The sequence below is a fragment of the Dama dama genome, chromosome 16 (genome assembly GCF_033118175.1).
Source record: "Dama dama isolate Ldn47 chromosome 16, ASM3311817v1, whole genome shotgun sequence".
In the NCBI taxonomy this organism is placed as follows: Eukaryota; Metazoa; Chordata; class Mammalia; order Artiodactyla; family Cervidae; genus Dama; species Dama dama.
The window spans coordinates 20,127,129-20,142,591 of NC_083696.1; the positions used below are offsets into that span (position 1 = coordinate 20,127,129).

Consider the following 15,463-nt stretch of genomic DNA (forward strand, 5'->3'; position numbering starts at 1 on the left):
GGACACAGTGCCCGAGCCGCCCTGCGGATGGGGCGGGCAGGGAACGGGCGCCCAAGCCGCGGGTGACCAGCGCCGCCCGCCCCGCTCCGCGCAGGGACCGGGCGGGCAGAGGATGCGAGGCGGAGGGACTTGGGAGCGGGTTCTGAGACCGCCGAGGGCGCGCTAGCCTCCCGCTTGGATGGCCCAGAGTCCGCTCCAGCTCCCGGGACCGCTTCGCCAAGCCGAGTGAGCGGCGCGCGGGACCTGGGGGCGGAGACCTTAGGCGGCGGCGGCTGCAGCGGGGTGAGGCGGGCGCAGGAGGGGGCGCGCTTTCTCCCTGCGGGTCTCAGTAATGAGGAGACCGAGTTTGTGGTGGCTGCTGAGCAGGGTCTGTCTGCTGCTGCCGCCGCCCTGCGCTCTGGTGCTGGCCGGGGTGCCTGGCTCCTCCTCGCACCCGCAGCCCTGCCAGATTCTCAAGCGCATCGGCCACGCGGTGAGGGTGGGCGCGGTGCACCTGCAGCCCTGGACCGCGGCCCCCCGCGCGGCCAGCCGCGCCCCGGACGGCAGCCGGACAGGCGCCCAGCGAGATGAACCTGAGCCAGGGACGTGGCTGCCCCCGGCGCCCTCGCCAGGCGCACGCTGGTTGGGGAGCGCCCTGCATGGCCGGGGGCCGCCGGGCGCGCGGAAGCCGGCGGAGGGCGCCAGGGCCGAGACCCTTTGGCCTCGGGACGCCCTCCTCTTCGCCGTGGACAACCTGAACCGGGTGGAAGGACTGCTGCCCTACAACCTGTCTTTGGAAGTAGTGATGGCCATCGAGGCGGGCCTGGGCGATCTGCCGCTCCTGCCCTTCTCCTCCCCTAGCTCGCCGTGGAGCAGTGACCCTTTCTCCTTCCTGCAGAGCGTGTGCCACACCGTGGTGGTGCAAGGGGTATCGGCGCTGCTCGCCTTCCCTCAGAGCCTGGGGGAGATGATGGAGCTCGACTTGGTCAGCTCCGTCCTGCACATTCCAGTTATCAGCATCGTGCGCTACGAGTTTCCACGGGAGAGTCAGGTGAGCGGAGTCTGACGCTTGGAGTGGGGATGGACGCCGCTAGGGGCCGGGGCGGTAGCGGGGGCGGGGGTGGGGGGGATGGGTGGAGGGCGGGGAGGGAGAACCCGGGTGAAGACCTTAGGGACGTGGGGCTTTACAACTTTGATATTGTTTGAGGATCGGACCATATCTGTAGGTTATAGGTAGAAGGATCTCAGTAGAAGGAAAATAAAACATATTAAAACTCAGATGGAAATAAATGAGAGGTAGCCTGCTGGGCTACCGTCTATGGGGTCACACAGAGTCAGACACGACTGAAGTGACTTAGCAGCAGCAGAGGTAGCAAGATGGAAGGAAGAAAGTGGGAGAATAAGCAAAAAAGTCTTCACGTTTTGACCAGCTGGGAGAAACCTAGTGGTTACCCGATGGAAGTTGAAGTCCCAAGTTCAGCAGCATAGAGAGCTATCGAGGTTCTAATGACTAGCGCGGGGGATGGGCATAGAAGAGCCCAGATTGCCAGTCTTTCAGTCCCTGGAGGAACTCTGAAAGAAACTGTCATAAAGAGCACCTGCCCTCTCTGACTTTGGACGACGTCCCTGAGCTTTAGGCGATGGTGTAAAGAAAATACCTCCCTCTGAATTCCTGTGCGTAAACATGAAATCTGCAATTAGTACAGAAGCAATAGGTAGTCTGGTAATTAGTTTTGTATATTGAAAGGCATTAAAAACATAATCTGATACCGGAAAAATGGGTGGGAGGACTCATTTGGGATTGTGTCTTTGTCCCTACCCTCTCTCTATGTGATGTGGCTTCAGAAACTGGCTATATTTAGTTGTGTTCTCAGCCCATTTCTGCACCAATTGTCTAGAAATAAAGAAGACTAATGATTTCATTTCCTATGGGTTAAATGTGTGTGTGTGTGGTTTCAATAGAGGAAGCTATTTGTGAACTTAACTGTTGACAATTAATAATAAGATAAATATTTCTTTTTAAAGTCAGGGTCCTCTTAGCAGTGGGAGCTTTCTGCATTTTGTGCATTATTTTTTAGTAAGATATCAAGCATTATTAAGCATTGCACAAAGTATTTATGAAACAAATAGGTAATTGTCTTTGGTCCCATTTTAAAGACTGAGAAACTGAGGAAAGTTCAGAGGCTTGATCCACATTGGTTGGTATATTAGTAAAAGAGTCCAGACTTAGAAGAATTTCTCTCTATAACATTTTCACTCTGTCACTGTAGCTGGAAAAAATATTTCTAATCTTTCTTCTTTCACTTTGATATATATACAGAGATAAGAAATAAAATGAGTAAGAGCAAATACGTATGAAAAGTTTTATCAAATCTATGCATAATATACGAAGACAGTACTGAAGGTTTCTTTTTCTAGAAAAACAAATCTTAACATTTTTAATCTTAGGAAGGGTGGGTTCAGGCTACTGCAGTTGCCCAGAAGATTCCTATTTAATGTTGAACTGTAGAGATTTGATTTGCAGAGTGCAGACTAGTTAACTTTAATCTAAAATATTTCTGTCACCTGAATCTGAATGACTACAGGCAGCAGATGGGAAGGCTTGGAAAACACAGATGCACAATGCTGCCAATAGCCAGAGTGTTATAAATGTGAAATTGCATCCATAGGGGTGTATCATTATTAATATATATGCAGAATCAGACATAACAAATGCAAGAGTCAGCATAACTTGCTTCTCATCATTGCTTCCTTGTTACCTAATACTTCATACATGCTAACAGTGTTCACAGTCTCCAGACTTCTTTCCATTTGTAGATTGTTTGCCAAGAGTCTTAAATAGCAAGAATTTCCCCCCAAATTAGTGTTCCTTAGTTAGAAGTGAAATTGTCTCTACTCTTTGATGAATTTTTGTGGTATGCAGCACACTTCAATAAGGAGACCAGAGAAATTGTGAAGTAGCGTCTAGAATCAGTAAATTTCAAAGCTTTAGGACCATTGGAGGGCAGAGAGTCCTCCAGGGACAACCCTTACAAGCTGACAATAAAATAAATACTGTGTCAAGCACATTTGCTTCTGTACTTCAATTCAGAAGTGTATTTAAAATCACTATTGTCATTGTTACTTTCATGGCACACATCTTGAAAGGGGGGAATTATTGTTTTTAACTTAAATCTAGTTTGGCCAACTGAGGACATTTTCTTTCATTTATCTTTGTATTTTAAATTCAAACATATCTAACCTGTCTTAGTATATAATTTAAATGTCTTTCTATAATTTTCTATATTAAAAATGTCCAGCTCAATGCCAAGTCACTGTAATATGTCATTTTAGGATATGACCATCATCTGCTTTCAGCAAAAATAAAAACTGATCTTTCCCTGGCTTCTCCTGAAAAGTGGAATTTTCTCTAATACAATGATGGGATTTTTTTTAAAACTTTCTAAATATAAAAGCATGATGAAGTCATTTTACACATTAAATAAAATTGGCTTAAATTAGCCACTGTCCTTATTAGAGTCTCCTGCCCAGTGACCTAGTTTGTTGACTGTGCCAGTGCCTAAATAAAGGATTCTAGAAGAGGGTGGACTTGTCCACACAATCATACACATCAAAATTGCTTTCAGAGCAGGAGCAGCAACAGTGTTTTCTCCCACTTTCTTTTGGTCTACTGATATTTTTATATGAAACCTAATGAAATAATGGTTTGGATCACATCCTGCCACAACTCCTGAATGGAGATATCACTGACATGATCAACCCCCTGAGAAGAGCATAGTCATTTTATTTCAATATACTATTCATTCAGAACATAAACACATAGGTCCATCAGCTTGGATGGAACAAACTTCCTTCAAGCATGGAAATCCCTTAAAAATAAGATTGTTAGCTATCCCCCGCCTTGGAAATCATATGTGTATTATCAGTACATAGTAAAAGCTTAATACAATACTACACATAGGATAAGGTCAAAGCATTCTTCCATCCCCAAAATTCTGACTTTATTACACCCAAATCTCCACTTGAGGCTAACCGAATTGTGTTCCTATGACCTTCAAATAATGATGCTCCACATGGATCCAGTTACATTTAAGTTACTTGAAGTTTGTTACTGTAAGCTCCTATAGTTCTTTCTTTCTCTCACACCCCCTACTACTTTTTCTTCGGAGAGTTTTGTATAGTTTCTCCAAAGATAACACCTCAAAATTTACTTGCTGAGGTAGTGACAGATATACATTTCTTTCTAAAATGTATCTCATGTTAATTCCATATTGGTTTCATTAGGCAAAATTAATGGAGTAATGTAATTGGCTTAGATTCAAACCCATGCAATTAAGAAGAGACTACACTGCTATTTTCATCTCTCATTGAATGTACCATCCACAATGTATATCATGAACTATATATGCCAACTAATTAATATATGTTTATTCCCATGGGAATGTAAGTATTTTAGATGGTCTATTTTTATAATACAGGGATAAGTACTGAATTCTGTTTATTAGAATTTGACTAGCATGGTGCCACTTTTGTATGGTACAGGGGGAAAAGCAATGATGTCACAACATAACTTACCTGCCTCATGAAGGGACAAGTGAAGGACATTTCTTTTTAAAACATCTGCTCTCAATTGTGGTAGTTTTCCTTGACTTTCTGCACATAGGCACTGTCCTCTCTCTGGAAGAAACATATTCTTCTACAATTCATGATGAATGGCTGATAGTAGCACCTAATTATTGCTAACTTGAAGATAAATGATTTCAAATTCAACGTCAAGTGATGCAAAACTTTTCTTAGCAGTATAGGCTCCTCTTGAAAAACAAACCTAGGACTAATTTGGAAGTTTTTATTTTTAATCTGGCAAATTTTTATAGCACTTATTTTTCTAGATAAATAGAGCAGAAGACACTAGCAAACACCATTCTTTGGGCAATTAATCTGTCTCACCGCCTTTTCTTTGTGACTGCCAGAGAAGAGTCCATAGAGAATCTTGGGTCTTGATCTCCTTGGCTGTTACATCTTGGGGTTAACTTATGATTGAATCAACTGAAGACCAATTTTGGTGTCTAATTCCTTCCTGTTTTATCTTCTGCTGTGGCAGAAGTCACCTTGGATTTTGTGCCATTAGATTGTATTTCATGAATAGCAGGTAGCAAGTCTTAGTCGCTCAGTCATGTCCTACTCTTTCCAACTCCATGGACTGTAGCCCGCCAGGCTCCTCTGTCCATGGAATTCTCCAGGCAAGAATATTGGAGTGGGTAGCCATTCCCTTCTCCAGCGGATCTTTCCAATCCAGGGATCAAACCCAGGTCTTCTGCATCGCAGGCAGATTCTTTACCATCTGAGCCACCAGTCATTAACCAATCATTTTGGTTAAATGAGCACAGTCATTGGAAGGTCTATTAAATCGTACTCAGAAGACTCAGTCTACCCCTGCCTCTTACTGGCCAAGGAATTTTAGGGAGGTGCCTCTGGTCTCTGAGCATCTAGGCTTGTCAGTCAAAAGAAGGTTGATTTTACCAATCTCACAGAGTTGTTTTGTGAATCAAATAAAGAAAGTGATGCACTGTGAAAAAATTTATAGTGTTAGCTAAATAACCAGTAGAGAGGTGTTAGTTTTGATCTGATAAGAATCATCCCAGTCCTAATTCACCACTAATTCTGCATTACTTGTTATTAATCAAAATAAGATTTGATTCACACTGTAATGTGTCTTCATCTTCCATCTTACTCTCTACCCGCTCCCTCATTTTATTTCTCTTAAAAGTGGGTTTAGCACCCACCTCCTGCCAAACAACTGTGTTCCTGAATAGTTTACCCCCTTGCCTAGGATTAGAAGACATGCCAAAGGTACCGTTTCTATACCAATGGCAAATTTTTGTAAATACACATCATCAATGCAGTTTCTAGAGCCTTAGTTATTACCATAGAAGCTTCAATAAGATGCCCAATAACATTTTTCAGAAATGTTGGTCTCTCATACATCTTCTATAGGAGAACTTATAGTAGTTTGCTTGCAAGACTATGGCCACAGGTCTAACCTCTCTACCCCAACTTCTCCTGCCACACCTCTAAGTACACAATTTGGCTCATCTGAAATTATTTCCCTGGAAAGTCTTTCTTGACAAAGCAGTGTTGCTTCACAAGCTCCTTATGTCATCTTGAATAGGCAACAGTTGGCAGACTAGCTGCTTTGAGTATCATTGCCCTAAGCAGCACTGTGGAGCTCAATAGCAAGATATTGCACACTTTAGTGGCACCACACAATATAGAGATGACTTCTTTCTCTTTCTTCCTGCCTAGTCCAGCTGCTGCTACTCACATCCACAAAAGAGTAAAGAAACAGTCCAGCACTAAAAATGGGATGCAAAATCTCTAAAACTAGGCAGGAAAGAAGAAAGAACATCTCAGCATCTCTCACATTGCTTCTTGAGTAAATACATGAATAACAAACTAATGAAAATCTTTAAGCCACTATTTCTTTCTCAGATCTTTCCTATGGGGGATGGTGGGAAAAGAAAGTATTAGAAAAAAGATAAACAAGGAGTAAGCCAGCCACCTTCCCCTAACCTGTTACATCAGCTAGACTTGCAGCTCTCCTGAATATAAAAGGGGAGCCTGTGTATCTCCTCCATTGAGGGAACAGGTTGATCTTACTGACCTGGGCTGGTATTATGTCAGTTGGAGAAAACTGACCATGAAAAGCTAGTATCTGGTTGGCCAGGGATGGTCTGTCTGTAGAGATAAAACTTCAAGGATTCAAGCGGTAAAGAATTAAGCAGGATGACTTTTCTTTTAGTGAAGGTGAATTATGCCTCATTGTTATTCATTTGAGACATAGATTTAGGAAAAAGTCCCAAAAAATTTTACATTTACATAAAATTTGTGCTTTTCAAGGCTCGTTCACAAATGTACTCATAACATCCCTTTAACAGTCTTGTGAGGAAAATAACAATGTATAGACAACGTAAAAGGATAGAAAGAGCTATGCATTATAGAAAGTGAGAGGTCACTGAGAGGAAAAAATACTAAAACCTCCCTATTGATTTAGTATATTTGTCAGCCTATAATCTGAGAATCCATCACTGCTTTTGAATTATTGCAGGAAAAAAAGATAGTTAAAAACATATTTTACACTAACTATCCAATATAGTTTAATTAATTAAATCATAATATAACTTTACTATGTACCCTTTCAAAAGGAAGATATATTTATTGACACAGAATAAAAAATGTATATGTTTTGTGTAAAGTGTGACCTCTAAAATATAAAGTCTAGAACTTTGTTAAAAAAGTTAAATGTGATTGTAAGTGATTGGTGGAAGTCCAGATTTTCCCCTATGCATGCTTCTTTTTTTCTAAAACTAAGTATGTATTACCTACACAATTAAAAATAATAAGAGAGGGACATCCCCAGTGGTCCATGCTCCCAATGCAGTGGGCATGGGTTCAATCCCTGGTCAGAGAACTAAGATCCCACATGATGGTGCGGCCAAATAAATAAATAAAATTTTATTTAAAAAGTTCTTATGCCACAACTAAAGATCCCATGTACCACAACTGAGACCTGGTGCAGCCAAATTAATAAATATTTTAAAAAATAATAATAATACTAATAAGAGAAAAAAGACAAGTCATCTTCACATTTCCTCACCACTGCTTTCAATACTTCAGTATGAAAATATAGATTTCAGTAATAAATTAATCGTAGAATATGTTTAAATTTATCTTTTACATCCATATTTTCAATTTTATCCTCACAATTATTTTGAGACATGAGCAGTACAGTTAGTGTTTATTTTACAAATCAGACAATAATAACATATAAATGGAAGAAATGCAAGCTAGAGGTGAAAAGAATAGGTTTTTGAGAAGCACAGACCTATGTTTGAATCTTAGCTCTACAGCTTTCTAGACATCATACAATGAGAAACATGCCTGATGTCTCTATGCCTCAATTTTTGATCCACAAAATATGACTGTCATAAAGTTACAATGAAGATTGCATATGGTAAAGTTTTCATATCATGTATGCAAAGTTCTAAGCACACCACAGTGTATTCTAATGATCATTCTTTTAGCACATAGTGTTGGCATAACTTAATAGAAAACTAAAATAATCAGAATTAGAGCTCAAATATTCTAGCTTGCTCTCTCTGGAGTACTTCTAAATGCATTTTCAGTATGCAGGTGATATTTAAACTTAAGAGATCTGATTCCAGTGGGCCAAGCTTAAGAAACAAACAGATGCTGCTGTTTTGAAACCCCATTTAGAGTTCCAACTCACTGAGGTTCACCCTCAGGTTGCTGCTGCTAAGTCACTTCAGTCGTGTCCGACTCTGTACGACCCCATAGACGGCAGCCCACCAGGCTCCCGTCCCTGGGATTCTCCAGCCAGGAACACTGGAGTGGGTTGCCATTTCCTTCTCCAGTGCATGAAAGTGAAAAGTGAAAGTGAAGTTGATCAGTCATGTCCGACTCTTCACGACCCCATGGACTGTAGCCTACCAGGCTCCTTGGTACATGGGATTTTCCAGGCAAGAGTACTGGAGTGGGCTGCCATTGCCTTCTCTGACTATCAGGTTAGGTATGTGTAAATTTGGTCATCAATGAGGTGAATGATGACCAGTTGCTTTTTATGTGTGGGTTCTGAATGATTGGATCTTTGGAGCAGTTACAGAGGTGAAAAATAGCATTCTATTTCTATTTGTTGATATTAGTGAGAAATTCACAAGTCTTGCCTTACCGACTACCCTAATTTCTCACAGGCTCCCAGGAACTAAACCTAAGAAACAGCAGAAACAAGACACAGTTGACAGTTTTGGCTTCTTGGGGGAGATGGGGAGAAGGGGGTTTTTAGAAAGGGGAGAGTCTCAACTTGATGTGGATTTAAGGTTCACAAGTTTCCCTTTTTTCATGCAGACTCTACCCATACTAATGGATCTAACTTGTGGCATTTATTAGATCCAAGTTTAGGGACAGTAGCATTGTTACATGGGCTTTCCAGGTGGTGCTAATGATAAAAAACCCACCTACCAATGCAGAAGACATAATAGAAGAAGATATAATCCCTGATCAGGAAGATTCCCTGGAGGAGGGCATGTAAACCCATTCCAGTATTCTTATCTGCAGAATCCCATGGACAGAGGAGCCTAGTGGGCTATAGTCCATGGGGTCGCACAGAGTCAGACACGACTGAGTGACTAACACACACAAACACACACACACACAGCTGTGTTATATACTAAGGATTACAAAAGATATCCATAAAACAAACTCTGTGTTTGATTGAATCCTGGCTGTATCAAAATTGTTTGATGCATTTACAGCTTTCAGGGACTTTTAAAATGTGAGTCACTTTTCTGATTATGAAAGTAATGCATATGTGCTACTGCCCCAAGGGTGTCCTGACATATCCTTGAGTAACATTTTTTAATGTATCTTATTCTTTCAAGGATAATACTTTAGAATTTTTTAGAAACACTTGGATACAAGTAAAGAAAGCCTTATTGTCACTCCAACTGTACGTTGGAATCAAAGAACAGAAAAAAAGAATTCAGCTTTTTTAAAAAGAATTTCTGAAAAGTCAGAGTTGACATGGCTTTTGAAGCATGGACATTCTGAGTTGGTGGTTTTTCTGTATTAAAGGCTGGTATTTTCCTTTATATTTGAGCCTAGCTTTGTATTTTCAAGGCTCTGCAAGTGCTGAGCCTGTACAGTTCCAAACAATGGCTCTGTCTGGATCTTTCAGTAGCATTCTTAGGAATGACTTAGACATGGGTTGTCACTACTTTCCCCTCACTTAGGGGTGGTCATTAGCTGAACTTTCAGTACGGAGGCTTTGGCTGCATAGAATCTGTTGGTGTTTTTTTCCTATTGAAAGCCTCAACTCAAGCCAAACAAAAGTTGGATGAATACTCTCCAGGTAAAAAATAAAAATTTTTATTTCCATAAACGAAGTTGGATGCTCAGCATGTCTTTATCTAATAGAATTACTCTCTGGCTCAGTTGTGGAATTCTATTTGTTCAGTCCCAGCCAGAGGTACTTAAACAAGGATTCCATTTAACAAAGAATTTGCTTCTATGTGTTGTGAATTTAATAAGTTCAGATAGAGAGCTGTTATTGTTTTGATGCTATACGAGGAATTAATTTGAGTCATGTCATACAGTGTGTTATACACAGAAGGAAATGCTTCGGTGTACACCTGAAAACGACTGGTAAATCCAAGCCTAAATTAAGCCAATGTACCTTCGCCTGGTTGCAAGTACAGGGCGCCATCTAGTGGTCCTTAAAGTATAGCTTTAAGTTAAAGCAAAAGACCCCAACCTCTCAAGGCAAGAAAAGGACTCCAAGAAGCTGTTAGTCCTTTTCCTGGTCTTTTGTCCGTGGGACATCTAGGTTAGTCTATCTAAGAAAAGATCTTCTTTTGCCTTCTAAGAATTCCCAACAATCTCTGCTGTTCTGCCACCATAATTGCAGTCATATACCTTAAAGAATACACACCTCAGAGTGTGTATCTAGAGAAGTTGGGAGAAGAATGTGAATAACTTTAGAAATGTAGGATGGTTAATTATTTTTAGTAGCTGTATTTACTATCGCTTTGTTTTATAATGCAGCTTGAAAAGATGTAGCCATTTTATTGTGTTAAGCATATAATTTGTTCCTTTATTCTGATTATAAAAAATTATGTTCTTTGTGGATAATTCTGAAAGTTAATAAAATGCCAAAGAATAAAATAAAAATTGCTCATAAACCCACAGCCCAGAGTTCTAGACATATGTATGTGTTATAAAATTGGGATCATGTCATTTTATGAAATTGTTGAACATATAAACATCTTCCCATATCATTAATGTTTTTTCTATTTTTTAATGGCTTGATAGTTTGCCTTTGAATGGGCTGTTTCATGATTGGTTTAACCAGCCCCTGTTGTTTGGACTAAGTTTTTGCCATGAAAGGATAAACGACACTGCTGCTAATGGGACTTTACTTTCATCCTCCTTAACATTCTTAAAGATTTGGTGCTGTGGAACACCCTCTGCTTGAGTTCTGTGACACCATCATAGTTTTCTTTATTTCATTTTTTCTTTTTTAGCCCCTTCCTTGCCCTTCAGCGATTGTGCTTCTTGTATTTGACCCCTTGTAGTAATAACCACGACTGCAGCGACTTAGCAGCAGCAGCAGTAATAACCACAGGGCTGTGCTGTTCAGTTTTTAAAATTGTTTTAATTGGTGGAACATTGCTTTACACTTTTGTGTTGCTTTCTGCTGTAGATGAGAGGCAGCCATAATTATATACATATCCCTTCCCTCCTGAGCCGCCCTCTCCTCCCCCTGCCATCCCGCCCCTCGAGGTCATCAGAGAGTGCCAGGCTGGGCTCCCTGTGTCATTTAGCAGCTTCCCACTAACCATCTGTTTTACATGTGATACTGTATATATGTCAGTGCTACTTTCTCAATCTGTCCCACCCTCACCTTCCCATCGGAGAAGGCAATGGCACCCCACTCCAGTCCTCTTGCCTGGAAAATCCCATGGACGGAGGAGCCTGGTGGGCTGCAGTCCATGGGGTCGCTGAGAGTCGGACACGACTGGGCGACTTCACTTTCACTCTTCACTTTGATGCATCAGAGAAGGACATGGCAACCCACTCCAGTGTTCTTGCCTGGAGAATCCAGGGACGGGGGAGCCTGGTGGGCTGCCGTCTATGGCGTCGCACAGAGCCGGACACGACTGAAGCGACTTAGCAGCAGCAGCAGCAGCACCTTCCCATGCTGCGTCCACAAATCCATCTCTACTAGTTTCATCAGTACCATTTTTCTAGATTCCATTTATATGCACTAATATATGATGCTTGTTTTTCTCTTTCTGACTTACTTCACTCTGTGTAAGAGGCTCCAAGTTCATCCACCTCACTGCAACTGACTTAAATCTGTTTCTTTTTATGGCCGAGTAATAGCCCATTGTGTGTTTGTGTAACTTCTTTGTCCATTCATCTGTTGATGGACATCTAGGTTGCTTCCATGTCTTGTCTATTGTAAATACTGCTTCAATGATCATTGGGGTTTATGTGTCTTTTAGAGTTGTGGTTTTCTCAGGGTACATGCCCAGTAGTGGAATTGCTGGGTCATATGGTAGATTTATTCCTAGTTTAAGGAATCTCTATACTGTTTTCCATAATGGCTGTATCCGTTTATATTCTTATCAATAGTGCAGGAGGATTCCCTTTTCTCCACATCCTCTCCAGCATTTATTGTTTGTAGATATTTTGATGATGGCCATTCTGACCGGTGTGAGGTGACACCTCATTGTAGTTTTGAATTGCATTTCTCCAATAATGAGCGATGTTGAGCATCTTTTCATGGGTTTATTGGCCATCTGTATGTCTTGAAATGTCTGTTTAGATCTGCCCATTTTTTGACTGGGTTGTTTGTTTTTCTGATATGGAGCTGTATGAACTGCTTCTATATTTTAGAGATTAATCCTTTGTCAGTTGCTTTGTTTGCAATTATTTTCTCCTGTTCTGAAGGTTGTCTTTTCAACTTGTTTATAGATTCCTTTGCTATGCAAAAGCTTTTAAGTTAATAGATCTCATTTGTGTATTTTTGTATTTATTTCAATTAATCTAGGAGGTGGGTCAGAGAGAATCTTGCTATGATTTATGTCAAAGAAGTAACTTGCTGTGTTTTCCTCTAAGAGCTTTGTAGTTTCTGGCCTTATATTTAAGTCTTTAATCCATTTTGAGTTTATTTTTGTGTATTGTGTTAGGAATTGTTCTAATTTCATTCTTTTATATGTATCTGTCCAGTTTTCCCAGCACTGCTTACTGAAGAGGCTGTCTTTTCTGCACTGTATTATCCTTGCCTCCTCTGTCAAAGATAAGGTGCTCATATGTGTGTGGGTTTATCTCTGGGCTCTCTGTTTTGTTCCATTGGTCTATATTTCTATTTTTATTGTGCTGTCCAATTGATAGCTACTAACCCTATATTAATTTAAGTTTAGTGAAAATAATACAAAATTTAAAAGTCAGTTTCTCAGGCACTCTAAACCCAAGTTCTCAGTGGCCACATGTGGATAATGGTTCCTGTATTTGGCAGCACAGATATACAACATTTTCCATCTTCACATAAGTTCTGTTGGACAAGTTCTGTTGGGCATTTCTACTGCTCTCTGCAGATGGTGATTGCAGCAATGAAATTAAAAGATGCTTACTCCTTGGAAGGAAAGTTACGACCAACCTAGACAGCATATTAAAAAGCAGAGACATTACTTTGAAAGCAAATGTCCATCTAGTCAAGGCTATGGTTTTTCCAGTGGTCATGTATGGATGTGAGAGTTGGACTATAAAGAAAGCTGAGTGCAGAAGAATTGCTGCTTTTGAACTGTGGTGTTGGAGAAGACTCTTGAGATTCCCTTGGACAGCAAGGAGATCCAGCCAGTCCATCCTAAAGGAGATCAGCCCTGGGTGTTCATTGCAAGGACTGATGTTGAAGCTGAAACTCCAATACTTTGGCCACCTGATGCGAAGAGCTGACTCATTTGAAAAGACCCTGATGCTGGGAAAGACTGAGGGCAGGAGGAGAAGGGGATGACAGAGGATGAGATGTTTGGATGGCATCATTGACTCGACGGACATGAGTTTGGGTGGACTCCGGGAATTGGTGATGGACAGGGAGGCCTGGCATGCTGCGGTTCATGGGGTCGCAAAGAGTCGGACACGACTGAACGACTGAACTAACTGCTCTCTAGGGCTTGGAGTTTTAAGCAACAGAAAACTCATTCCATGGGCTTGAAAATAATGGGTTTATGCTGAAAAACTACAGGAAGATGACAAGGAACAGAACTGCTTGAGGGGAGCTGGGCTGCGTCACTGGGAAGGTGCTGGGCAGCTACTCTCTTCTTCACTTTCTCTAGGGCCCAGAAGCTGCTCTTCTCAGGGCTCTCCCTTCACATCTGCTCCATCCTCCTCTCTGGAGAGCAGTGTCTTTCTCTGCCCTGCTGTAACTTCTGCCTGAACATGGTTCTGATTTCCCAAGACAGGACTTAGCCTGAACTCTCTGTGACTTTATCACTCTGATCAAATCATCTGACTGTGTTCCTTATACCCCCTTAGCCCACATTCTCCAGATATCTAGTTGTCTCAAGCCATATAGAATGGTTTCCCCTCCAACTTTCCTTACTCCAAAGAGCAGTGACCAGCCTCCCAAGTGAAGTTCTCAATATAACCTTAGAATACAGCAGGAAATAGAATAGCAAAGCCACTGTTTCAAAAGAACTTATATTCTAGTGAGGGAGGCAGACAATAAGACATATGAACAAATAAATATATAGTATTATTAAGTAAAGGCAAGTACAAAGGAGAAAAATAACTCAGGGTAAAAGACTAGAGAATGACAATGGTTAGTCACAAAGGCTTGCCTGAAGAGGTAACATTGTACCGCTGATAGAAGTAAAGAGTCAGCCATGCAAATTTCTGAGGGAAAGGCATTACAAGCAAAGAGAGCAAAAGTGCAAAGGCCTTGAGGTAGGAATGAGCATGGCAAAAATTATTTGCTGAATAAATGGATCATCCTTAGTACCATCTATAACACTACTTGCTAACAAGTTCACAGTTTCAAAGAAGAAAGTATAAATAGTGAGGCAATAACCAGGTTTACATTCTCAAGATTTAGACTCCTGAATTTTCCTTTTTGCATGTGGTGACACCAAGAATTTCTAACTGGAATTTCCAGTTATCTCTCTCTTTATATTCTTACCTTAAACTCAAAATATGTAAAGATATCCTCAAATGGTACTCTCTCCCACCTGTAACAATATTTCTCATAACATCTTTAGCTTCTCCCTTTTCTTGGCATCTCATTCTTTTGCCTTCCTCAGTATGCTTTGCTTGTCCTTACCTTATTCTTCCTTCTGATTTTCACAGGATACTAGCTGCTCCCACCAATACTCTTGAATAGCCCCCTAATATTTCTATTTCCTTTCCTCCAAACCATTCTGCACACTGCTTCTAGATAAAGCTTCTTAAAGCAAAGTAACTTTCATTCATTTATTCATTCTTTCATTCATTCGGCAAACATAAGGTACACTGCACTGAGTCTAATGCCTCAACACTGCTCAAAAGACACTTTATTATGGCAATTGTATCATTCTTTTTTCACTCCTCAACACTCCTGATGGTGAAACTCACAACTTAATAACAGTTACTACAGGATTGATTCACAAAATTGGAGCAGGATCTACCAGCCTTAAAGGAATATATCAGATTCTCTAGTTTTTGTGGATATCGTTCAAAAAGCATTCCATCCCCCACTCCCAAGATTCTGACATGCCTTCCCTAAAACCAGAAAAACACAGATCAATTACCATCAGCAATCTTACAAAACCTGGTCCTCAAGGGCTTCCACAAGCAGGTGAAGATAATTCTTTCTGGTCTGTGACATTCTGTTGAGATACACATGCCCAGAAAATATAAGATCTCTAGGAAT

At 41.0% G+C, this 15,463-nt stretch overlaps 1 protein-coding gene across 1 annotated transcript in view; it reads left to right on the forward strand.

The window, feature by feature from the left end:
* Positions 1-331: 331 nt before the first annotated feature.
* GRIN3A (glutamate ionotropic receptor NMDA type subunit 3A) overlaps positions 332-15,463 on the forward strand; it is a 189,331-nt gene continuing 174,199 nt past the window's right edge. The window contains exon 1 of the mRNA XM_061164001.1: positions 332-1,030. Within this exon, the coding sequence (XP_061019984.1) occupies positions 332-1,030 (699 nt within the window). The remainder of the gene's footprint in view (positions 1,031-15,463) is intronic.